The following is a 27,444-nucleotide window of genomic DNA, read 5'->3' on the forward strand; positions in this document are numbered from 1 at the left end:
GCCCTTGGCTTATGGAGAGCTTTCTTAATGGAAAGTGCAATCAGTTTGTTCCATTTCCATCCCACCCCAAAAATCTAAAATCAGAAAACACAAACTAAGCATGAAATAACACCAACAGGCGCCCATCAGGACTCCATACTTGCCAGGAACCTCCTCTGTCCTTCACTCTTTATAGCTGTTGTCTGACATGTCCTGTTCTCTACCATCACTGTCCACATCCTGTCATCTATGCTGTATTTTTGATCTTATGTTTAAGGCTGTCCTGAAGCACATGTGAAACACACTGTACATACATGGCACTGTTGACTTTTTCTCAACTCTTCCTTCATCAGATTCCAGCTCCTGGAGACAAGGGATGACATGAAAATCTTACCTTAACCTTTTTTAATACGATCAAATAGCCCTGGTAATTTTAGAGACAGAACTAAAAGCTCTGACATAACCAAAAGGCATAGAAAGAGCCGAAGTCAAAGCATAACTAGTGAAAAATATATTGCTCTCATTGCTATTTTATATTCTTGCAGTTTGCAAGCCAATCTCACAATCTATGGTGCCAATCCACACTTTCCTGGCAGTAACAAAACCCCATAACTAATCTTAGGCAGACCGCATAACTCCTGGAGACGGACTCTTGACTTAGGGAAGGAGCATTGGTTGGAGCCCAAAATCCACTTCACCAGAACATGAGAACTAACATACCTACCCCTACTTTGTTAGGCTGAAGGCAATAGCAAAAAGTGGTACATTTAATCCACACCAACTTGTTTGTCTCAATATAAAGGTGTCTTTTATTAAAAACAAATCAGGCAATCACAGCCTAGAATTCAAACGTACAAAGTGCTTTAGAATTTTCTGAACCTTACTGCCACAGGGTCTGTAACAACAACAATTCAGGTTCAAGTACCTGAACCACAGAAAGCAGAATTCAGAACTACCGCCTCCTCACTTACACACATTGGAAGTGTGTGCAGCAGGTATTTCCACTTATGAACCATTATATTATTATCTCTTCTGCAAACATTGCTTCAGATTCAACGTGTGTGACTTTATAATTCCAAGTGACACAACCATCCATTTAATTGCTTTAAAGTGAAATAATAGGCACAGTAAAACAATCTGATTTTTTTATAAATTCACCAAGACAAACAGTACATTTCAAAAAAAGATTTCAGTTCTAGCTTAGAGTAAATAACTTATTTATGTAACTTTATGTAACGTACTTACACAGAGTAAATAACTTATGCAACTTATAGTAAATAACTAAATTTTCCTTGTATTTAGAAAAAATAGCAGATTCATATCAGCATAGATAGTATTAAAAAAATAATTTGCATCACCACTATTAAGATAATCTATTAAAAGAAGTTTTAGAATAAATAGCAACAAAAGTTAAATTTAGTATTTTTCATAATTAAGGCTGAGGTTTAAAAGTCAGATCCTACAATCATATACATCTGTATGACTTAAGATGTATAAGAAAGAGGATCTGACCCCTTGTTTTTTGAAAATAACAACAAATGTGCAAGTATTGTCTAAAACATAAGTTGATTTGTTCTTGGACTGGTGGGTTGCAAAGCTCTTACACCTCTTTTGACATCATGTGGGAATGCAGCCCCAAATATATCTTCATGGTAACGCTTTTGGCTCTGCAAAAAAAAGAAAGGAAGCCCAAGAGGTGAATTAAATGCAGCTTGCTCATCCTTATATAGCAGTTAAGTAACTAAAAGGTCCTTTTGCATTCATATGACTGGTTCTGTGCTGGTGACCTTGTTCCTGTCCATACAATGAACCTGTCTGAATCCCAGGCAGACGTGCTCCAGCAGAAGTTCTGATAGCAAAAGGGTCCTATAAAGCCAGCAGACCCAGGCACTGTGTTTTTAGTGATGAGCCCACTAATTTCTAAAACTCACTTTCCTCTGTTGGTACAATGAAGTATCAAACTCTTGATGTTCCAGACACACTGCAAAGCTGATGTCCACACCCCAGCTGGAGACACTGGGGGAAATGGTAGATGTAAGAGAACAACGTTACGTGTCACTTACACCCTAACTGAACAAAAACTGTGTTTTAAATCATGGTGGGTGGATTAAACTGATCACTTAGAGCTTTTTTCCTTATATATTCTGCTGAAGAGAAGCTCATGGCAGCCTGCAAGATCTTGAGTGTGACTTTGAAGACTTCTGTAACCCATCCTGGAACACTGTCTGACTGGAAAGAATGCCTTGTGTATCATCACATACCTTTAGCTGGAAGAAGTACTCCTCTGCCTGTTGCTCATTAAGATTCAGGTATTTTGCTAGCAGCCCTTTCAAAGTCTGAGCAACATCCCTGGCCATGTGTACATCCCCACAGACATACAGATGCCCTTCCTCCTTATGCAAGAGGTTGCACACTTTGGTCTCCAACTTGCTTTGAAGGATGTCTTGAACATAGACCTTAGAAACAGAAAAAGGATCGTTAAACAAGGTTTCTCAAACGCTGCTTTGGCTATTGACTTTTCTAAATTCAATGTGGGTCTACACAGGAAGGTTCTAAATGCCCTAGCTATTTCAGCTGTGTGTTGCACCACAGCAAAGAAGAAAAATGTCTTGACACTGTCTTAACAAGCCCCAGATTTGGTGGCTAGGCCTGTCTCCTGATTAAACTAGAGAGACTAAGACTCTTCTTTTTTAGAACCAGTTACAACTGCCAAAGTTTCCTAACTTGCCAGGAGAGTAGGATAGCTAAAAAAAGGATAGCTTAAGTGCTGTTGTTTTCTCCAATCAAGACTTAATCTAAGCAAAATTAATTTCCAGGGTCAGGTCACTGTGTCACATTAAAACAGTGACAAATGGCCAGAGCCAAATAATTTCTAACTCATGGGTTAATCAAATCTTGTAATTTAAGATTCCTGCAAATGTTCCAACTTACAGTTTCACAGGCTGTTTGCACTTTAAGTGCCTCTCTATATGGCAGTGAGGGGGTTATATATATATAGCTTGCTTGTACTGAAGTGCACAGTGAGATTCTCCCTTATTTTGAAGGAGTGAGGCCTTTTGTCACTTGTCCAGAATGTACTGAAGCAAAATGTAGCATTTTTTAAATTATTTTTAAAATTTTTTATTTATTTAATTATTAGTATTTTATTATATAGAAAAGAATAAAAGAAAAACATTTCTTTTAAAGAATTGTTAAGCAGAGCCTCAGTCTTAACTCTAGGGACTATTGTGGAAGGAGCCAACCCTTAAAGAACAAAGGAACTAGCCTTACCTTAGGTTGGCCAGGTTGTCTGGAGTAAGCTGTATAGACTTCTTTCAGGACTCCCTTCCTCTTCATCTCATCAGTTTCTTCTTTGTAGATGTGATCCATGTCTGGCTGCCGGCAGCCAAACAATAATGTCATGTCACCACCTTTGATCCCTGAAACCAACATTGGAAAGTTTTTTGTATTTCCTGGTAAGGCCTATTATCTGATGACTATTCCCATAGAGGGCCCCGTTGCCACAGTAACGAGCTGCGCAGAGCTGTCTCTTTCACAGCTGGAATGCTGCGCTCAGTTCTGGTCCCTGCTAGATAAAAAAGATGTGGACAGGCTGGAGAGGGCCCAGAGAAGGGCCACAAAGATAACCAAAGGACTGGGAAGACTGATGCTTGAGGAAAGGCTGAGAGAACTGGGTTTGCTCAGCCTTGAGAAAAGAAGGTTTAGGGGAGACCTACTTCAAGTACTTTCAAGACCCAGTACTTCAAGGGTGGCTACTGAGAAGACGGAGACTCCCCTTTTACAAAGAGTCACATGGAAAAGTTGAGGGGTAATGGGTACAAGTTACTCCTGGGGAGATTCTGATTAGACACAAAGGGACAATTTTTCACGTTGAGAACAATCAGCCATTGGAATAACCTCCCCAGGGAAGTGGTGGATTCCCCAACACTGGACACTTTTTAATATTCAGCTGGACAGGGTGCTGGGCCGTCTTGTCTAGACCATGCTTTGGCCAAGAAAGGTTGGACCACATGATCTTTGAGGTCCCTTCCAACCTGGTATTCTATGATTTTATAATTAGCCTTTCTCACTGAGCACCTGAGAAGGACAGTGTGTGTGTCTATGTGTGACAACTTCTAATTTTAGGGTCTTGCAGTAGAATCGAATCTGCCCAAGTCCTTGGAGAACTATGTGGAACCACCTGTTGGAGCAGGTTCCCCAAACAGGCCGACACCAGCAGGCCAAAGTGTTTCCTCTTCATACTGTGGCCCCTTGTGTGAGCACCTGGGGCAGTTGCTGAACATACAGTATTTACAAGGATACATGGGCTGCTCCCTCCAAGTGATCAAATACCCCAAGACCACCAGAATGGTTTCAAGGGGGATGGATTAGTTGTTTCAGTGCAGTGTCAATCGGTCTTGGGATGACAAATCTCTACGGTGTTTACTTGGCTAATGTTTCTTGGTGTCTCCCTCTGCAGAGGTTTTGTTTGGAGGAGTAGGGATGCCTTCTGCTGCCAGATGAGTTATGGCCTCCCTTTTGGAGCAATCCCCATAAGTACCTTTCTTTTCCAAGTCATGGAGACGCTGCAGCCAGAAACTTCTGAAGGGAGCAATTCCTGTTCCAGGACCGATCAGAATGCATGGCTTGGTTGGCTCCTCTGGGAGCCGGAATTCATTAGCACTAAAATGCAAAAATATGTTAATTAGGTACTTAGTTTGACTGACATCTCAGTGTCAGTTTCCTGAATGCTTTTGAGCAGCACAGTGTAAGTCACCGATTTCAAAAGAGTAATGGGGCTTAACTTGGTGACAGTTGCCTCTTGTTTCCTTAGCTTTATTTGCTCCATAGCGGATATGCTGAGAGGGGAGATGGTGTCATATGAATAGAATTCTTTCAGAATTTTCTAATGATTTATGATTTTACTCAACATAACATGTGGTAAAGGATCTCATCTCTGGGAGACAGGGAGCTCCTTCTCTTCTCAAACAAATATTCCCACTTTCTGTCACCAGTCACTTGAAAATCATTTGCAAACAATGAATAAAAACACTGAAGAAGCTGAACTAAGACCTGCTGTTTTCTGGGTTTTTTTCTTTTCTTTTTGCTCTGTCATATACTCACCTGCGTATAAAGCATGGCACTATTTCATTGAGAGCTATTGTATTCAGCCACGTGCTGCAGACTCCATGGTGCAAAGGCCCTTGTCCATCTAATCAGAGCAAAGGAAAATATCTCTGTCAGTATTTAAGAGCTCTTCATTTTTTAAAACAGCGCTGTTTATATTTAAAATTATTGGTTTTGAGTATATATCTAGTAATGATTTATAAAAAAAGGATACACTGATGATGATGATGCAGGATTTTAGCAAATTAGCACTGCAGTACACTACCCTGCATATATCACAATACAACATTTTTGTTATAGATATGCTTCATGCCAGATGGCAGACAAGGGGGTTTTTTTCTGAACCACAATGCAGCCTAAATATCATTTAAGAAAGAAATTAAAACAACAATCCATTACCTCTCGTCCTGTAGTTTACGACTGCAACTGTCAGATGAATCTCTCTGGCTGTCATGTCACAGGAGGAACTGACGGAATAGTACCTGGGTTTCAGAAATGGCAGCTGAGTCAGTAAGAAAGCTGTTGAGACCTCAGCAGAAGGAAACTCCTCCAGGACCTCCAGGATGTTCGGGCTGTTGTAAAACTTCCATTTATTGTATTCTTCTGTGCTCTAAAAGCCAAAGGTCACCACCACAATGTTACCAGGTCATGCGGAGTTCAGGGATATTTGCAATGTCACTTATAAATACGATTCCTGCTATCCATTCAATTAAATATGCAGGCAATCAACAGAGAATTCTCAAAACTTTGCCCAGACCAATACTGGGGTTTCCTAAGAAATTGTTTGATTTTTGAAAACAGAAGTACAGAATACCACTGTAATTTTCTCAGATACCAGCTCTCTCAGTGAGGACGTAGAAACAGAAATAGAATCTGTTTCTTGCAAGCACTTAGCACACCTATGAGTAAATGGTTACTTAAAGTACCATCCCGCTTACTCTCACAGTACCAAATTCTCTGACAAAAATATCTACCAGGTCCCCTCCAACCCCTCCACCCAAAGGTCTTTTAATGGTGTATCACCAGAAACCACCATGAGGCTGGCAAAACAGGCAGGCCAGAAGACCCACCCAGAGTCACAGAGGAAATACCAGATCTGAAAAAATCTCTTGATTCCCACACCCAAGCTGAGCCACAGGACCACCCTTTCTCTCACTGTGGTTGGGTTTACAAGTACACAGAATGCGTATCAGAGGAACAAAAAGCAAGGACCATCACTACAAAAATTTCTTAGGCTTCTGCTACACAGTAAAAGGGCATCAGATGGTGCGGTATACAGTATTCTAACATAAATCTAGTCCTAATATTTACCTGACATAAAACTTCCAGTCTCTGTTTGTCTTCTTCCGCTGTTACCAGCTGGGCAAGTTTTTTTAGCAGTTGTTGGGAGGGTGGAGTAGTGATATCGAGCAAGTATGTCAAAGCCTCCAGGAGTGTGCAGGCGGGAATCTTTTTGTCACTCGTCCAGTAGCCACCTGGAAATGAGGTGAATAAAAGAACACATGGCAATTCCCATGGGATTTGACAGCTGTAGAGCTTTGCAAAACTCAGTGTCCTTCAAAATATGACTTCAGACTAGGTTGCAGCAGGTCTAGACCACAGGGCCCTTCTGAAAAGAGGTTAATGTGAGGTTTCAAACTTTTTGTAAGGGGAGGATCTGGTGCAGAGAACTTTATGATAAAAAAACACCACTTTAAGATGTAAAGACTTTCACTCGAGGAAATAATCTTCCTGTGTGTTAGAATCCTGTGATTTAGCAGATTGTTCCTACTAAGATGGAAAAGATGGTCATGACATGTAAATCTATTTTAGGACTCTGATATGTAGCAACTATAAGCAAACTGTTGATTAATTTATTTGCAGTCAATGGCCAATTCAGCAACTGAGTTACATATACTGTCAAAGCCAGGACAACTCTGAACACTGGTGAAGTTACCACGGACTGCCAGAGTATGCAAAATCAGAATTAAGAATTGTAAGAATAACTAAAAGCATCAACAAAACCCTATTAAAACTTAAGAAAAGGATAATAGAATCAAATTCATCTATGAAAATTCTCAGGAATTTTAGAGAAATCTGTCAGACATCCTCTGTTATTTTACCTAAAGAGAACCAACTTACCACCAGTGCAGGTTTCAAGTCTGATAGTCTGATCAGCTGGAGGGGCATCCTTGACATGGGCAATGAGGCCATGGACTAATTCTGGCTGGTTGCCTGGGAAAATCCCGATATGATCTCCAGGCAGGTAGTGCATGTCCTGATTAGTCTCACAGGAAAGCTTAACTAGAATGGTAACACGACTAGATATAGAAAAAAAAAAAAAAGAAAGGATCAGACAGATCTTGGTTACGTCAACAGGATTTCCCTTGAATTGCACAGAAAAGGTATAAATCTGAAGTGACAGTTGGCAAGGGCTTACTTATGTTCATTACCAAATTATCAGACCAGCTTAGTACTTCATGGAGACTTAAACAAATAATAGCCCAGACATGTGAAGTACTTGTATCAAAACAAGATGCTCAAGTGCTACTTGATCTGTCCAGTATAGAACAAACATGCCTGTAATCAGCCAATGAAAAGAAGTGCAGCTCTGCTGAAGACTGAATACTCAACATCTTAAACCAGCTCAGAGGACTTCCCATAGGATGACTGTATTTAGAACAGGGATGAAGAAGAGCTACCAGAGGATGTTGAAGAGCTATTCACAGATGCTAATTCTAAGACAGATGTTAGCACTGATTACCCTTTTGTATTTCTTTGTGTATTGTCTTGTCTCAACTTGTTTTGCAGTACAACAGCTTTTTGCACTATACCTTTTCCTTTTTTTTTCTGCTAAGGGGCAATTTTTCCACTAAACGAAGTAAATATTTGCCGGGCATGTAGCATACCAAGCAAGAGAGAGAGACCATACACCCAACCTTCCACATTTAGTAGGTATCAAAGGGCTGTGTCACAGAGTTTTTTATTCCCTACGCTCCTAGAGACTCTACTGGGAAGTTAGACCCTAGCTAGACCAGAGCTAAGACTGTACACATTCTTGTGGTCTTGTGATAATGATTTACTACTTCTAACGATGGTACAAAGTTCATATATATTTCTTAATATCTGCAGGGAGAAGATGTTTATAACCAGGCATTTCAGATGTTTAAGATTTTAGTAAACTGTAGTATTACAATATTCAAAAGAATGAGGTATCGTACCTGGACTTTAAACTTTGAAGATTCTGTCTGAATTTCAGCTTCATGGGAATTATAACCTTGGCATGAATGTTTGCAAGTGCTGTCAAGAAAAGAGGACATGACTCATGGTAATTTTGTGATTAGGTTTGTTTAAAATGCCTTCAAATATAACATGCAGAAAAGAACTGAACCATGCTCGCCCTAGAATGTGAGATACATTTAGTCAGTTATGTGTCCTATATGCATGCCCTCCCTGACTGAAAGTAGCTCATCTCAGCTTTTGTTCTTCTGGGGCTGTCAAAATGTGTGCTAGTTCTGGTGGTCTGATGTTACTGTGCTGGAAAATATAATTTATACAATGTAAACCAAGATCTTTTTTTCTTCTGAACACTGTACTTTATTATATGCATTCTATGATCTAGCAGGACCAATACTGCTTCTAGAAAACCGTTACTGTTCAGACCCGTCTGAAGCAAAACAGACAGAGGAAGTGGAAGGTGGGATGTAATACCTTTAGCCAAGTCCATGGTCTGAGAGTCATGGACTATCCTGTAATTCTTAGGATCCCAGCTTTCATCAGAGGTATATATCTCAGGCAACTGAATACTGTTTTTCCCACAGATGTTAAAAATGTCACAGGCAGTCTAGGAAAAAGAAAAAATTAAGGTTATTCATAGTAAAAAAAAAAATAAATTATCATTGTCATAATTCTAATGAGGAGATATCAATTTCACAGATTGTTATTTTTTTATTGATTCTGTTGAGTTCAGTGATATTGCAGGGCTTACAGTGAGTTCAGTGAAGTTCCACTTGCACACCAGTACACTGATCTGCTTCAAAAAATCCTGATGTTTTATGCTACCACCCTTGTTCATACTAAGCATTCCATTATCCAAAAGGTTTCATGGAACTTTATGTGAATATTAATAAATAATAGAAAAGGGGTCTAGTTCCCTCTTCAACTTAGGCAAACAGTAGAAAAGAGGAATTCCAAATTCAGATATAAATCCAGAAGTTTTTCTTCTTTCATTTCCCCCCATTTTTATGGGATGCTAGTGAATACTGAAATAAAATGAATGAATGAAGAAACCAACATATGAGCTAACTCTTTATATAGTCACCTTGAACGCGCTGACTGCCCATGCACGAAAGGCTGCTTCTTGCCCGTTGAGTTCATCTCCTTCGCCTATTGGAGTGAGCTGAGAAGCCCCTAGTTGGGCCAGTTTTTGGTCAATGGCATGAGCAAAAGCACAGAACTCTGGATACATGCTGGACCCCAAACCAAACACAGCATATCTGCAGAAAGAGATAAAAATAAGATCACTATGTTCTGCTAAATGAAATGCAAAAGGACTCAATCACCTGCAAACCAAACAAAAAATATTTTTACCTAATTTTTCCTCTCAGAAATTTCAGGGTGAGCAAGGAGTTCTTGAAGGTCTGTAAAAATTCATAAAATAATTAAGGTCAGAAAAACACTGATTTAAAACAGAAACGAGACCCTGATCCATATCTTAGCCAAGTACATGAGCCAAATGAAGGGGTTGTCTTTGATCTCAGAGTTGAGCATCATACGTACTTCTGAGGTTAATATTACCTTTCCATTATTTGGAGAATCTCCATTTCCAAAAGTGCTAGTAACCACTAAAAGAAGCGTTTCTTTTTCCAGGTCACAAATGTTGTACTCATCCATGCACAGAATCTGGAAGGTATAAAGCTCATGATAAATTGCTAGTGGACATAAGAACTAGCACTAGATATCTCTGTGATTGTCAGATGACTGTTGACCAAATTAACAAGGCATTATGCTAAACGAATACAAAATCAAAGTTCTAGTCCAATTGGTATTTACTGAACGTTCAAAACATTGGTTTAGAGAATGAAAAAGCTTGCAGCAGCTGAGGAAGCTAGCCAAACTTCTTTCGTCATTTAGCATGGATGATTTATACTTTCTTACCTTAGTGTTGAAGGCACAGTTGAACAAGCTGCAAAGATTGTTTGCTAGTGTTTCAGATTTCCCAGTCTCTGTTGCATAGATTACAGTGACCTTGGACCTGGTTGCCATTGTTTGTCGCATGAGTGAAGATGCAAAAAGTACAGCCCTAGGGAAAAAAAACAATCGCATACAATCTTTAATATAGCTACACAGTAATTCAGATTGATTCACAGACAAGCTAGGAAAGGCTGATCTTGAGCATGGTTCTTCTTTGGAAGATAGTTCAGAAGCAATACACTACAGATAGCCCTGAATAAGAATCTTAAATATAACTATTAACTAACTGGTCAGGTAAGTCTATGATTCAAACAATTCAAGTGGTCCCTACTGTAATAATTAATTCAGAAAACCCCCAAAAAGTGGAACAGAAACATCACAAGAATAGAATAGTTGAACAAAAGCATGAAGACTCTTATTTGAATCACTTACTTTGCCAAGATGCTAAATTTTATTTCTTTTTTCTTTGGTCTCCGGGTCTCATCATGCCAGACATGCGTTTTCCATGCATCCACCTTTAAAAAAAAAAGTTAAGCTTCAGGTAAGAAATGTAAAATAAATACACAATTTGTCTATCTTTGAAACAGCCATATTAAACAGAATCTGTATATACAAGCCACCGTGTACAAATATGGGATCAGTCTCGGTAGCATTAAATTGCATTTTACTTTCAACTTGAGAATTCACCAGAACTAACAGAACCTTCCGCAGTACAATAGATATTGCCTGCTATTTATGAATCTCTCTAGTGAACTGCCATTAACCAGGGCTTTTCATTCAGACGTCTTCAGGTCCCATGTTATCATCTGTACTTCTGAAGTCTACTAGAATAATATTTTTTTTACTAATGTGTACCTGGTAGTAATAGAAGGGAGTGAGGACATAGTTCAACATCTCCTGGTGGAACACAGGAGTTATGCTCCCTGACATGGGAGGCACAATCCACACCCAGTCAGCCGGGCAGCCTCCTCGTACACGGTACTCATTCTGCATGTATTTCATGAAGGACTCAGCAGCTGAGTGGTGGTCCATGATAGTCACATTTTGTTTCTAGAATAATTGCAAAAAGACAGACGTACATTAAAAAATCCCATTCTGCTCTTCTTCCTGATGTAGTTGAAGTAATCCTTTTGCTTTGGTTAATATTTCAAGGACTTTATTTAGTGCTGGGAAATATCAGCAACTATTATACAGATACAGATTGAGGTGGACCTTTGATTAAGGACTCCTACGTCCAAATGTAAATCAAGAATAACTCTATTGGAATCACATTGATAACCTCAATTGAGCATTGGTCCATTGGCACTATACTTGTATAAAGCTGCTATAAGTGAAAGTAAAGAGACACAAAATATTCAGTGTCTCTCCAGAAACCACATCCATTGACTTACTTGGAAGCTATAAAGCACAGCCACATTTATCTCTACAACAGCTCGGTCTTTCCATAACGATGAAAGTTTGTTTGTTTCCAGTCCCATTCTTCTCCCTACCTCCTACATGTGAAAAAGAGAGAAAAGGAAAAAGCAAGTTTACTATGTGGGGACTTAGACATCATGATTTCTCCACCTCATCACTTTAATTTGCAGGAAGAACTGTTGCAGAAAGGGGAATAGGCAGTCTTATGTTGGGAAAAGCTATGTCAGTATAAACGTTTGAGATTAGAAGTGAACTTGAATTATGGTGTTCTGGTTCTTGAGGCTATCTATTCCAGTTTGATAAAACAGGGAGTGGTTCTCTCCTAGACTAAAGGGTTTTAAAAGTGCCAGTATCTGCTTATAAGTCATCATTATTAATTTGTACTGGTGAGGTGCCCAAGACCTGCAACTAACCCCCAGGACTCCATTGCCTTGTCAACAGCAAACCTGAACTGAAATAAATATACCTCTGAGAAACGTACAGAGACCAAAAGTCCTGAATCAGCAGGACTTAGGGTAAAATTGGGGAAGAATTACATTTGGACACCATTTTCTATTTTATGGGTTTTTACAGTTGCAGTTTTACCATCCTATCCAGCTACTTGGAACAGATACTCTCAGAACACTGTAAAAACAGTCATACAAACTGGCAGCCATAACCTTGAGAGAAATTCAAGATGTCCCACAATAGTCAGGATATTGCATTAGATTAGCACTGAAGTGTTAAGTGTGATGTAAATACAACACCCATCCCAGCAAAGACTGATAACGTCTCTTTTCCAAAAGCGCTTTACCCATCAGGTTCATTCCCTTTGCAGAACACACTTTACTTTAGAAGATTACCTTTAGGATATTATATCGCTGTACATCACAGAAGTCTCGCACTCCTATCTCTGTCCCCATGTACCAGCCATTGAAAGGACACCCAGTAAACTCCAGGCCTCCCACCTCAAGAAGCATGTTGGCAACAGCAGGCAGTGCATACCACTTCAGATCTAACTCCTTAAACCATTCAAACCTGGTAAACAAACATTTTGATTTATTACTTCATTTACTTTCAGGCAATACCCAGAAAAGTCCAGTAAGCTAAAGAGTACTAACTCTAGGAGAAATGACCCATGAAGCAGGGTCTGCAAAAGCTCATAGCAGTTCCCGCTTACAATGTGGTAACTGGGGACTGCCTGCTAAAGAAATTGCAGAACAGCCTCACAGAGTTCTGCAATCTGCAGGCCAGTCCCAAAGCAAACACGAAGAAAAAAGCCCCACAGAAAAGCAACAAATATTTTGTTATGACTGCAGCCATATTTCACTCATGTATTACACTGGCACAAGAAATGATCGTTTTAAAATTTCTGAACATGACTGAAATGTAGATCAGGAAAAAAAGGTTTCCAATAAAACTACTATTGGCTTCCTTAATTTAAATCTCATTTCATTGTTCTAACAGGCATTTTATCTTTCAGGACAATTTTTCATAATTTCATCCTAACAAAGAACCCATAAAATGACTGCCACAGGCACAGGCATTATAACCTGCCAAGGTGAGGCAGGAGCAAAAATACAACTATCTAAATCTTGTGTGCTTACTTTGGATGCTCCATTGGCACTTCGAGCACAATTTCTGGCGGGATTTCAAATATTTCTGGGTCTTGGCCGTTTGCTTGGAGAATGAGTGGAACTACATCAAAGCAGCCATATTTCGGCTTCCACCCAAGCTCAACGCACAACTGTAAACAAAGAAAGTATATTTTGGGCTTTTTAGGTTTCCCCCTCTCTGGATTTGAAGACAAAAGAATGTTAGCCCTCTAAAACCTGCTGAGGTAAATTCTCAGTGATAAGGGTTATCTTTCCTATTCAAATGATGTTGAGACATGTTGTTCAGGTACTGATTGTGTCCCTGACTTAAGGGGAGCATTAGCTTGCCCTGTTCTGAGATGGAGGGGAGTATTTTTATATCAAGATTGTAAGAAATTACTGCTCCCACCTTCACCTGGAACCTGTGGGGCAGAGCATCTCATTCACTCCTTAGCACCACACCTCCCTCCCAATCTGCATAAAAATTTAAGGAAAAAAAAAAAAAAAAAAGAGACACACAGATGGGTTAGGCAAGATGGAAAGCAGTTGTGATTCTGTATTTAGAACTGTACCTGTGTGAACTCCACACTGGCAGGGTCTCCTATGATAGACCCATCTGGCATTTGATATCCAGCATATCGGATGAGCTGGCTGTTCCAAATACGAAAATCATGTTTCCCATCAGTCCTCTGGGGGAAGACAGTAATGGCTGATCTGCCCAGAGAGACAATCAAATCCCATTACACCACAGCAGCACATTAAACACATTCTAATTATTAAGACATAAATTGTTAGCAACAGCAATTATTTTATATTTATAAAATAAACATCAGTAGAAATAAAATAATTCATCTTCTTTATCCACCCCCCTGAATCTTCAAATAATCTCTTTTCCCCAGGAATTACAAAAGATTTTGCAACATCAGCCATGCATGTTATAAAATTTCAAAATGGTTGATGGTACACATGAAAGGAACATATAAATACCAGGAGAATTAAGACCAGAGACTAGTTGTCAAAATATTTAGATAGACCATTTCAGGTCTTACGTAGAGTTTTGAATCCAGATCTGGATGGGTTTTTTTGTTATTTAAAATTAAAGAGGCTTACCTTATATTTCCATTATTTGTGGCATACTGAATATGACGACAGATATGCTCAAACATTTCTTTTGCTGTTTTACAATCACGTGCATCAAATACCTATGTTTCCAAAAGAAACGTAAAGAAAAAATTGATTTTGAAACAGTAGAGCAAGATCCTTTCTTTATGCATTTAAGGAAAGCAAAGATTAAGGAAAAAAGCGAAACAAAAAATCAGTATCTCTCAATTTAATTGTAACTCCACTAGTAAAGGTTCTTTTTTGTTGTTCTTTTATGCATCATTTTTATACGTAACAATTCTCCAAGGACAAAGACATGCATCTGGTTCCATGACACAGGTGGTTCCTATGCTAGCACTCCTACACAGGTTCTTATTCAACTATGAAGCACAGAGCCAGACACAAAAAATGCTGATCTTATGATAGGTACACGAGGGAGTAGTCCTCAGTTGAAGCAACTGGCATACTTTACCAAAGTAAAGGACATTCTTCTGATTTACAGCAGATCACTATTTGGTCCATAATGTCTAGACTCATAGGTTACCTGTAGATTGGACCACTGGATTCTCCCAATACACCTAGGTGCATTCCTCCAGGCCTGTTTGGCAGCAAAGATCAGTTCATCCTTTGTCAGATGGTAGGTTCCTGTTGTTTCTATCTCCTTGGTCACTGCTTCCAGTCGGACCAGGTGTTCTTCTTTTTTTGGCCTTTTGAACAGGAAACAGCCATGAAAAGAAACAATGAGAATTTCATTACTTAGAATTGATTTAAACTGCAGACATTCTCCTTATATTCTGGGTCAAGAACAGCACAGGCATTGCTGAAGCCATAAAGCTTTTGAGCATTCTTTTGCACGGCAAGACTTCTACTTACATTGCTCATTTTATCTGCCAGAATGCAAGTACAGTAAATTTCCATGCAGAGGATCAGCATCTACATAGGTTGATATGGCAAGTAAACAGTAAGAAACCTGTTCCTGTTACAAATCTACACTCTCTGGATGTAAGTCAACATAAAATACCCTATCCTTTATGAAAATATCTATTGCCTCACAAAGTCAGCAGTTCCCCTGTGCTTCAGATGTGAGAAGTTACCATCATCTGTTCCCCACCTTCCCTCCACTGCACTGCACTTTTGTCCCTGAAATATAGCTGTTACCTGGTGCAGCACTCTAGGCTCCAAGATTTTTATCAAAAAGCAGGGTGTATTCTAGGTAAAGGGATGAGTTAAGTACATAGGATTCTGAGGACTGCTGAGGAGAGTTTTTGCTGGCTTCAGAATTTAGGAACTGTCTTTACTGAGTGCTAATTACAGAGCTTACTAGCCTAAGGAAGAAATTAACACATCTAAGTAGTAACACCATCTTTTCCCAACCTGACATACATGGATTGAACACAAACTTTTCTGTGTAATTTTTCAGTTTACATTTGGATTTTCTAGATTAGTTTGAAAAAGAAGTGTCAAATCACAAGCAAATGAAAAGTAGAGAACAGGCTAGCTTCAGCCTAAACGTAGGATTATAGTGAATGTCCTCTCAAAGTGCTATTATTTTCACAGAGACACAGCTTTTCTGGGCAAAGCAAGTAGGCTTTTCATTCCTGAAGGGAAGCGCTGAGCAATTCCTTTGTCAGGAAAACCAACTCTAGAATTCTTCACTTTGATAACAGAGAATGAAGTCAAAATATTAAGAAATATTTATCAGAGCACAGACAAAAATTGTTTTGTTGGCCTACAGACAGAATGAAAATAGCCTGCACTGTCTGAGAGTTTTCACATTTTCAACAAGATGAAAGATCAAGGGCAAGCATGTAAGATAGTGTAAATCAACGTGATCAAATAGCGACGAGCAGAAACAGAGATGTGCAAATGTAATACACTGGCAAGTGAACACAGCCTGCGTGTAAGACTGGGACTTTCAGAAGGATTCAGAAGGAAGAAAGCTTTGTAGAAGAGTTCAAAGTGTCTAAAGAAGTAGCCATTATGTGGCTGAGTCCCTCTGAAAGTTTGATAATGTTTTATAATGGGATGAGCAAACATTGAACTGTCACTTGAAAGTTTGTCATGTGAAATGTCACTGCAACTCTTGGACCTCAATCAGCTGTTCCAGCTTTTCCTGCAACGAGATGTCTCCGCACCATATCCATTTTTGCGAAAACACAAACCTCTTTTCTGAAGCTAGAGCACCCCTCTCAGCATGCTCAGTAAGCTTATGTTGATGACAGCACAGAGCAAGGTTGAGAAGCAAGAGACTGGCCTTCCAATCTTTGGCTAAATCCTTGAGAGTCAAAACAGAGAACAAAAGAACACAGAGAGAAGATACTTGAAAGAGCACAAACAAAAAGCATTATTCATGTTTAAGACTGATCTGAGTAGGAGCTAATACCATCAACACCCAGTGCTGAGAAAACAGAAGATAATGTTCTGTAAGAGAGTCCTAACCAAGCTGCTTATTATAAACACACTATAACATAACACACTCAGAAGGCATGGGGCTGAGGAATGCACCGTATAAAGTCCATTCCCGTATTCCCAAGACCTTAGATTGGCAGATATAGCATATGAAGTGCAGTAATAATTTTATTTAGCTTTTCTAATAGTCTGTACCTATTTTTTTTAATGCATGCTATATAACATGATAGTTACTAACAGCTGAAACCAAACTGTCCTATAGTGTCAGACAGGTAGGTAGGCAGAGGACTTTCATACCAAAAACAAAGGTAAAGTTGGCTTACTCTTTAAATGAACTGTAGTACTGCTTGATAAAGTCTACTGCCTGAGATAAAAGCTCTGCCGGTGGAACTGGCCCATCTCTTGTACCTCTCACCATGCCCTTTGGCGTCATGAGTGCCCCTTGGCAGGCTTTGGTCCGGCAGTTGATAACCTGAAAAATAATAAAATGTCAAAAAACAATGTTGCACTCTGTATCTTTTCAAAGTTATGAAAAATCACTGTTCAGGTTTTCATATCTTACCTCCTTTGCTGTCAGGTGTAGTGTGTCGAGAAAGCTGGATCCATTTCCCAAGTTTCTTACTTTTATGTGTCTTGGACATCTTAATATTTGGTTTGAAGCTTTGACACCATTTGGGGGGGGATTCTGGTCAGAGGAAAGATGGAAATACATCATGTCTTCAGACCTATTAATTACCTTAAAGCTTCATTTTAAATTTTATTTGACTACTGAAATACTACAAATTAAATTCAAGAAATCAGATATGTGATCTTCTCCAATATGAGTGTTTATTCATTCGAGTATAAAACTGTTGATATAATCCAGTTTGATATGAAATAAGAAAAAAAAAGAAGTTTTTTTGTACTAATCAAACAGCATCTGCCACTGCAAGCACATTTATAATTTCAGTAAGGGCTCTTAACATAATAGTCAACATTCTCAGGAGAACAGTGAACCAGACAATTTTAGAGAAAGGACATGTTCGTTACTGAAGGTTGGATTTTCAAAGGCAAATAAAGGAATCAGGGATTCCAGTCCCCACTGGGTCACCTCTTTCCCTTAAGGCTTACCAAAGCTCCTTCTTGTTCAGAAAAGATCTTTTATCCAAAGATCTCACAGCAGTCCTAACCTCACGTAACCACAGTTATTCTCATATTTGAGAAGTTTTGAGCAGTAAGCACAATCCGTGTCAACTGTTATTATCAATGATGCTAGAAACAGACCTCTTTCCCACCACTGGCCTTTGCTGAAGCTGCAATAGGCGGCATCTCTATCTGCTTCTTGCTCAGATCATGTAATTTGGCATCATCATTTCCTAAGCTTTAAAAGACAGAAAGACAATTCAGTATAACAAAATGTACTTAGTTTTTGTTAGTTTTATCCTCAGCATCAGTAGGGAGATGCTCAGAGCTATCTCTTAAAGATGTACTGAGTCAACAAGCTAACCATTTGCGCAGTGTGAGGGGTGTAGTGGGGTATAGTAAGTCAATAGTAAAGCTACAATCACCCTTTCCAGATCACTGTGTGGGAAGGAAAACAACAGATACAGCCTGGAATGGTAAAGGTTGAATATCATTGATGTGAGCTAAACAAAGGACATCTGTACAGTTATGATCTGGACAGAAAATAGAGGAATTAAACAAGGAGGTTGAAAACTTCACGGAAATGTGTGAAAATTTCAGCTAGATCCAGTCTCCAGCCCATTAAGCAAATAACATACTTCAATATTAACTTCCTTTGCTTTCCACCTAGTCTTACTTTCTGAACTCCTACTTTTTAATTTGGTATCAGGTTTCAGAAGATATTCAAGAACACTGAAGACGCATCCAGACCACAAACTCCACACAAAATCCTTAGTTTGGAGAAGGCAATGATGTCTTTCAGCTAGCAGAGCATATGGCATCACCCACTTCCACTAGTCAGCTTCAGGTATCTTCACATTTGAATATAAACTACTCTGAGCAATGACAGGAAAGGGTAGGGAATGGGCTGAGAAAGAAACGGTATGCGATAGGAAACTGAAATAAGTAACAGCCTGAAATCAGAAATTTAATATGCATGTGCAACTTATTTTATGTGGTGTCTTGTACAAATTGTGTCATAGAGTTACTTTACTAACTTAATTACAGCATTAACAAACAGTCTGCTAATTTCTATAGCATACACACGCCTCCTCAGTCCTGGCATATATGAAACCATTATAACACGCAAAATAAACTTAGAACTAAGAAAGAGAAAACAAGATGATTTATTTCCTCAATGATTGTATAACTTAGACACAAAAGCTTAAGTATACCTTATCAAGTCAGCACCACCCAGTGACCCCCCCAGACAGTTGTCTTTGATCAATATTATTGTTTTGGAAACACATTACAGGTTTCTCCAGAACTCAAGTCACTAAATAGCCTCCCTTTTCAAATGAAAGAGGAACAATGAAACCATTAAGAAACAAAGATCTTACCCATGGATCTTCCTATCTTTCTCCACATTATTATTGATATCCTTCTCTTCAGAGGACTCATTCTTAGCAGCACGAGCTTTGAACACAAACTGCCATGGGCACAACATTTTGTATGCTTTGTTTATAATTTCAGTTCACAGTGCTGAAATCTTGTTTTATGTGATGTGGGAACAGTTCTGAGGAGGCGAAAAAACCAACATGGTCAGTGTTTAAACCAAGAAGGTAACTCCCTTTAAAATTATTCAGAAACTCACCAGACTAACTGATCTGATCTAATTAACATCCTGTTTTTAAAAATGAAAACTGCTTGACTTCTAATGATACTAGAACTAACAGTTCTCTTTGTCAGTGTAATGCTGCAGCCATGCCTTATTCTAAAAATACTGGCAAGAGAATTTCAAATGTTCCCCAGTTACATAAACCACCACTTGCATCTAAGAAAGTCACATGCTTGCTTTACTTCAATAAAAAACACACACTGACACTTGTTTGTTTGTTTTGGTTGGTTGGTTGAAGTTATGTGGTTTTCAAAAGTTTGTTAACAGTTATTATATGTCCTGTTAATTCACATCGCTATATGTTAGCTAGGAAAAGCGACGTAAAATGTTGCTGTGTTACTCACATAGTAAAGGAAAAAAAAACCACAACCAAACTGGGCTGTAAACTAACCAAAACATTTTGCAATGTATTCATCTGCTGGAGACAAATGGTATTTTGAGAGCCTGAATTCTGTATTTTGTAAGATATATATACATAAGACATATTTATACATTCTTATATAAATGATATATGTTACGTACAAAGTTTAATGTTATTCATTTTAGCAAACACTTTTGCTAATCTCTGATCCAAAAATGGATTTTTGCACTAGGGTAGGTGTGACAGAAGCACAAACTAGTAAAATGCTAGGCAAAGCAGAATTAGTCTCAGCGTTTGAATCCGATTTGTAACAGAAATAAAACTGATGTTTTCAAAAAATTAAAGAAAATATACATTGCTACATAATCCCGATGAAAATTATGTATTATTTTGTTATGTATACTACTAATTACATATATTGTGTATGTATATATACAAATTTATATTGCTGGGCTCCCAAGTGGCTGTCCACTGTAAAATCACAAAAGAAAAGAAATCCATTCAACTACCTGTGCAGAAACTGTAAGGTGTTAGGACCTGTCTGTTACTCCCACTAGAAGAAACAGTGTGTAATAAGCATTTCTCTACAGGTAAAAAATAGGAACAAATCTAAATTACTATTCTGCAATAAAAAACGCTGCAGTGTGCCTATACACTTTTGTAATACAGGAGGGAAAAAAGATAGAAGGAAAGGATAGGGAGGGAGGAAGAGAGAAAGAAAGAAAGAAAGAAAAAGAGGAAGAAAAAAATGAAAAAAAACCCCAGACAAAGACAAAAGAAAAGAAGAAGAAAAGAGAAGAAAAAAAGAGAAAGAAAAAGAAAAAAGAGAGAAGAGACATTTTCCCTTCACTGGCATTCAGAGTAAGAACTTGCTTAATTTTCATGTTTTCCACAACAGGGTTCTTTAAATAACATTTACAGTATTACCTCTTACATGCACAAACCTTTAAATCAGCAGAAAGAGGAATAGTTTTCACAGCAGCAGGACAGTTCGGAAACAGCAGGAGACTGATTACAACACTTCACTGCTAATATGGGGAAAAAAACAAAACAGTTTGCCATATAGTTACTTGCAAGCTGCAGTAAATGAATGGAAACAGAACACGTACACAGTGCCAACTTACCGTGCTTTTGAGAGAAGTTTTTCCAAACCTGCCAGGAGACGGTCTTATCTGTCAAAATTTCTTTCCATTAATCTCTCCTGCTCTGTAACCCTCCTGTAAGGCAAAAGCATTTTATACCCCAGGATCATGTGGGCAAAACAGCAGACTTAGGCTACATATGGATAGCAGACAAAAGGGGAATCCCAAAATGTCTCTATTTTCTTTCAGAACTGGAGGGTGGGTAGCTGACGTGCTGCCACAGCATTACATAATGTGTGTGACAGGAGGCAGAGAGGTGGCCAGTCACCATGCAAGCATCTCCTCTTTCCTGCACAGTGTGCTGTAACCTCATCACCGAGCACACGTAGAAGCTGAGGATGGTGTATCACACTGAACAGTTTTTGCAACCTCACAGGCAGTGTTACAATAAAAAAATTAAAAATCCTGAAAGACCTCTAAGAGATTTTATCATTGCATGGCCATTCTCCTATACATTAAACTAGCAGCTGTAGAAAGAGAGTGAGCAACTTCAAGACATTTTACAGAACCATAGAGCTTTAGGATATGGACCAGTAAAGCATATAAACAGGTAATTACAACTAAGGACAAGTATTTTAAGTTTAACAAATATATTACTTCTTTATTTTTGATCAAGTTTTAAAGGATCTTTCTCACCAGAGTATTTATAGTCTTTCTTCCTCTCCAGAGCTCCCTATTCATTGTCTGTTGCTGACTGTAAGGTTTGTCCCTTTGTGCTTTTCTGACATAATTCAAAATCTGAAAGGAAACTGCAGCTCCCTGAGGTATGAGCTATTCACACCATGTTGTGTGTGTGAATGCCAGGACACCTAGACAACGATGAAGATAGGATTCTTAAGCTGATTTTCAATTTTAGTCAACACGTGGACATTCACATATTACAAAACCAGGTTTCTACCTATGGTCTGAAAGCCACAAGCAATCCCAGAGCCAACGGCTGCATGCAGTACAGAGAGCTGCCAGGCAACTGCAGACTCAGAAACGCTGTGGTGTGTCAGTATGCTCCCAAGGATTTTGGCCCCAGTTATTCATTCATTGATATTACGTATGACTAATTTAAGGAAACTTTTTAGAACTGCTTTCAAATTAAAGACAGTTTTTAAATTTGCTGACTAATACAAGGTGAAAATCATTACAATGATAACTAGAGAAAGAGGTGTCGATCAAAGATTACAGAAATAGTGCACAAACCCACAAGAGAAACAAGGAAACACACATTCTCTTTTCATCTGTCACATTTTTTTTTTACTGGACAAGCTTGGGCAAGGCATTTTCTTCTTTCTGTGTCTAGTTTTTCTATTTAAAAATGAACATTAAGCACTTGTGTAAGCAATCCTAGAGGTAAACAGAGTTATGTGTGCATGTGTTCGTGCATGCACACACCTATATAGATACCATCCAGGGTTGCTAAAGATTAATTTCCTGAAAAATAGGCCCAAGTTTTCTGTAGTTTGAGCATTCATCTGCTTGACTGTATCAAGTCCATGCTTCTTTGCATTCGCTGAGTGTTCAGGATTTTTTTTCCCCCACAATACCCTTCCCTCTCAGCAGAATTATCACTTGACATCCCTTTATTTACAATATTCCAGACATCTAATCAGCAGGCAGAAATAATGTGTGACCCAATGCCATGTCATGAATTTCTACCTTGCTTCTAATCCACGACGGCACTTCCCAAACCATATACCAGTTGTAATTGCTTGAGTTTGAATACAACTCTGTCTGTCTCAAAGGTCAAATGAAAGGTACCTGGACTGATAGGACTGATAGAGTTCAAAGACAAGGTTGTACTCTTCTTTGAATTCGCTGTTTTGTCAGGGTTTAAAAATTCTGTTTACATCCTCCCCTTTCTTATTAAATCTGACCTCTCTTTTCTACAGAACATGAGGAATCTTAATGTCTAATACTGTAAAAAACAATGTATCGTAGTAGGAGTAAGTGAATTGCTAAGCTTTTATTATTCAGCCTCCTTATTTATACGGTGCAGGATAAGAGCTTTTTAACAGTTATAGGTGACCTACTTCTGTTGGTCTTATTTTTCAGTCCTTGCTAATTTCATGTGGGTATGTTTCAGAGTCATTGTCATTAAAGCTCTTCTGAGTAGAGTATGGTGAAAATGTTCTGCACTGAAGGATGGAGATAGAAACAGTGTTTCTAGAATTCCACAATAATATAGACTAGAAATTTCCACTTTGTCACCTTCTACTTTAAATGCCTGAGACATGGAAAAGGAAGTTGGTAACTTCTACAAAAATACAAGACTTCAACTTTATCAGTTTGCTACATTCAATTTAGAAGGTCGAAAAACATGTGAAAATAATTAAGGACACTTATGACATTCCACCCTTAAACAGAAAAAAACCAACTGGTCCATGGAAGCCAACTCCCAGGCACTGGTATGTCTTTAAATGAAGATTTACACAAGGAAACAATAGAGCTTCTCACCAGTTCTTCCTGCCTTTTTGCTCTGGAACCTCAATAGATTCACTGATTTTATTGGAGGCTTCTGGTAGTTTCTGACAGAGGTAGATATAATTAATAACTACTGTTAAAAAAGGTGTTCCCAAATATCTCCTCACACTGACTACTGTTAATCATAATCTTTTACACTGGTTTGGGTTTTGATTTCCCTAAGAAAATTTGTTTGCATATTCCCTCAGACTCTGCAAGACAGCAAAATTGTTGCTTTAGTTTGATTGATTACTGTAGCTTGAAGAATTTTAATGTATTTACAATTAACTGGAGCATCTTGCTCACTGGCTTGTTCATTATTTTGAAGTGTTCTTTGTAAAGCAGGGATAGCAACTTTCTATCAAAAGCAAATTCAAAGGCTCAGGTCTAGGCACTTGAAAAGATGCAAATACAAGTAGGATCCCAAGTCTATGTCTAGACTCCTTTTTAGTTTCTACAGGTTTAAGGTATATTAAAATCAGCAGTTTAGGGTAAGAAATGTAATGTTTCATTTTTCATCTCGTGATCTAGGCAGTGTAAGATTGAATGAGAGATAATGACAGAGCAGAGTGGAAAGTTTCACGATGTGAACATTTGAGGGTGAAAATGAAAGTTAAGGAGAACGTTAAATTAACAGTGCTGTGCCAGTAAACCCATCCCTTCCTGCCTGCGAGTTGTAATTTAGGCCAATTCAGAAATGCAGTAATAACAAAATCCCCTCAACAGCCACCCTTCTCAGAATTCCCATGTGTGCATGTTACAAACATCAACAAGGAACTGAAGGAGGGACAAAGCAATCAGACAACCAATAACCAGACTTTGTGCCTGGATGCACGTTGTCTCAAGCAGAAGTGATGTCAACTGCATACTGACTCACTCATGCAATGCTCAGCCACAGCTGCAGCAGCCTCGCAGATTAAAGCAAAAAAAAGTAGTAAAATAGCAATAGGCAGTTGACTGGACATAAAACCCAGTGTCCTGCATGCACCTCATGTGGCTGTCTGCTGGGCTGCGTGCCCTATGCTCCTTGATGTAATTTCATTATTTTTAGCCAATTGAAGATGTCATTGTCTGGAGCCTAAGGAAAAGCTGGCATGTGGATAGGGAAAACATATAGAACAGTGTTTGTTTTCTCTGGGCCTGCAATTGATGCTTGTCACAGCAGAATGTAAAGAAAGATGACCTTACGATTACCATGTGCATAAAGATTTTTTTGCTTAAGAAATAACAGTGAACTACAGAATTGCAAATGTGTTCCCATTTAGTAAAAGCATGGTCTGAGTAAGAAACTCCAATTTATGTAACAGAGTGCTGGTTGATGTCAGCAGGATTCAGAATTTCTAATCAAGGTCAGACAATGCAAGAGATTTAATACTGGTTTTCAAAAAACAATCTGTAGATTTCTGGGTTGAAACAAACAAAAAAAAAGAATACTGAAGCGTAAAAGTAACTGAAGTTCTGAATTTTTTTTAAAAACCTTGAACAAAAGGGAAGAGAAGCTAAAACTCGGCCTAAGAAATCACGAGGACCATTTTAATATGGTGTAGCTGCCTTCTGCAATTCAGTGTTGTTTTTCACCAGAATATATTAAAATATCATACACAAAATTTTGATCTCACAGCACAGTTCCTAACCACAATGTGAAGGAACATACAGCAAATTGTGGTATTATTTCTCATGGAAATATGCTAGAGATATCATTTAAGAAATGCACTTCTATAGAAACTGCTTCAAAAACTGTGAAGCTGAGTAGAGAATGCTATGGTTCTGGAGGTTGATTTAGCCACTCCATGAAATCCTTGAGAAGGGCTCTAAGTCTCTTATCATGGAGGGTGGATCATGTTCTTCACCTTAACAGGACTTGAAAACTTACCTGCAATTCACATCAATAAAGTCAGTTTGGGCAATGATGAAGGCTCTTAATCCAGTGTTCCATCACTGATTTCTGAAGATTGTTTCTTACCTTTTATTTAAATTTCACATGATTACATTAGATTCAGTGTAATTACAAAATACAGTCCATGCTTTGCATGAGATATGAACAGAGACTTTTTCTTCAGAGTTTAATGAGCTGTGAAAAAGGTTATTATTAGGTCTATTGGGAAGTTCACCAAAATCCCCAGAGCCTGAAGTCTGCAATTAATGCAGTCTATTTCTGCCATATTCTGTTTCGGAAGCACATAGACACAATATTAAGATAACAAAAATCACATTTTTGCTTACTAAAATGGGTAATAAACACTCAGGATAACCTTAGATGCAAAGAGAAGTAACAGCACTCCATCCTGGATCAAGGAAGTAAAAAGTTAAATCATTAACGATCTTACCTGGTTCAGGAAATAATCAGAAAACACACTTTCAAGTCCCTTCCCCCTTCCTCCCCCCGGCCCAGTATAATCTTTTAATTATCATTCCCTTGGTTACTGTAGACTCACTGTGAGCGGAGGCAATGACAATGTTCACAGCAATTTCTTTTTCTCTTTTCTTTGGGGACTGTGCCAAAGTCTTTAACTCTGGAGCTCTGACCAACTAAAAAGCGTGTTTTCTCTGCTAAAGCATCACTAATCCTCCTGTCAGCCTTTCCTACAAAACCTCTGATGTACACAACTGTAAAACTTTCCTTGTCCTCCTGTACTGGACCCAGAGACTGTGTTTCTTATTTTTCTCGATTTCTCTCACCCTACTTACCTCCATATACAAGGGCCTTCCTGACTGGCATGTGAATACTATAAGCTGCTGTGCATGGCTTTGAGAAAACACTGACCATCATTTCTTTGACTTGGCCCAATGGAAATTGATCTTAGGCACAAGTTCAGACACTGGTTGAATTTCATTCCTCAAGCAAGCATCTGCATTCACTGTAGTATTGCATCCCAGTCTAAAAATTCCGCCTCTGAAGAACATGGGCCGATTGTGATACCCAGAGAAGGATGGATCATCATCCAGTTCTGTATTTCCTCACTGAGGGACAATCATGAAGCTGAATTTGAAGGGGGGAAAAATAAGTAGAAGAGCATACTCATAAATAATTTTGCCTGCTTTCTTATTTATGCCATTAAACCACATGCTTTCTTTATGAAGCAATTGTGAGCAATTTCCTTCCACAAATGTGATGTTGGTTGGCTGAAAAACACTAAAATGAATCCACAAGACATCACTAACTTGTTATCAAAAGAGAGAGCACCCTCCTGCTGCTCTCATTGTATGTTTGTTTGCAGCAGCTGTGACTGCTGGAGCAGTTGATCTGCTTAACATTGAGAAAGAATCACTAGGCATCTTGGTCATTTGCTGCAAAAAAAAAATAAAAAAAATCTAAAAATGGCTTCACTAAGCAGTTCATACCAGACAAAAAGGAACTATTTCAAGCTATTTGATCTGCATATTTAGCATGTCTTTCTTTCTATCAAGTCATACTTCTACCCAAATCTCTGGAATTTTTCTTGCCCTAATTGACTTCTTTCTAAACAACCAGTAGGGATCTTCTCTCAAAAACTGTCTACTATTTTTATGTTAATACTGTCCCAGCCTGCTTATCTGTTTGATAAGAAAAGGGATTAAAAGTATGGACAGATCAAGAAGGAAACAGCTACAGGAACATTTTCCACATCTAGAAATGCTAAATCTCATTCTGCTGACCACAGTACTGATCAGCCTATTGCACCCACCCTGACTGTGGTTTTGCACTTTGCTAGGGCCACAAATAACCCATCTCTAATTAAGCAATATTGTGGGAAAGCGTCAGATATTGAAATAGGTGTATGAGACCAGCTCTGCATAGCCTCATTTTTTAGTAGTCAACCATCAGTCCTCACAGATTGCCTGTGCAAAGCAAACCACTCCTTTCTGTAACCGTGCATACTTCTTTGGGTCAGCCTAGTTTGAAAGACTTAAATTTATCAGAAGTATTTTAAGAATTTCTTAGTTTTCTTAGTGTAACAGTTTACCATGAACCCT

General features: G+C 38.6%; 1 protein-coding gene across 4 annotated transcripts; it reads right to left on the reverse strand.

The window, feature by feature from the left end:
• Positions 1-747: 747 nt before the first annotated feature.
• On the reverse strand, positions 748-27,444 carry NOS2 (nitric oxide synthase 2). Of its 4 annotated transcripts, none has more exons than XM_027781400.2 (28): positions 21,022-27,444; positions 20,842-20,922; positions 19,259-19,434; positions 18,021-18,117; positions 17,320-17,442; positions 17,081-17,229; positions 14,893-15,055; positions 14,358-14,449; positions 13,820-13,961; positions 13,260-13,399; positions 12,516-12,690; positions 11,649-11,750; positions 11,113-11,307; positions 10,690-10,772; positions 10,222-10,366; positions 9,862-9,966; positions 9,655-9,704; positions 9,386-9,560; positions 8,776-8,908; positions 8,286-8,364; positions 7,207-7,385; positions 6,397-6,560; positions 5,485-5,695; positions 5,083-5,170; positions 4,520-4,641; positions 3,250-3,398; positions 2,241-2,435; positions 748-1,646 (listed from the first exon to the last, which is right to left on the reverse strand). In XM_027781400.2, the coding sequence occupies exons 3-28, from the start codon at positions 19,363-19,365 to the stop codon at positions 1,533-1,535; spliced, it is 3,477 nt and encodes a 1,158-aa protein (XP_027637201.1). In that variant the 5' UTR covers positions 19,366-19,434; positions 20,842-20,922; positions 21,022-27,444; the 3' UTR covers positions 748-1,532. The 4 variants fall into 4 exon arrangements, with proteins under 4 accessions (XP_027637201.1, XP_013151689.1, XP_055652645.1 ...); XM_013296235.3 differs by having other exon boundaries at positions 20,842-20,925; XM_055796670.1 differs by having other exon boundaries at positions 20,842-27,444.

This window comes from Falco peregrinus, chromosome 2, assembly GCF_023634155.1.
Source record: "Falco peregrinus isolate bFalPer1 chromosome 2, bFalPer1.pri, whole genome shotgun sequence".
NCBI lineage: Eukaryota > Metazoa > Chordata > Aves > Falconiformes > Falconidae > Falco > Falco peregrinus.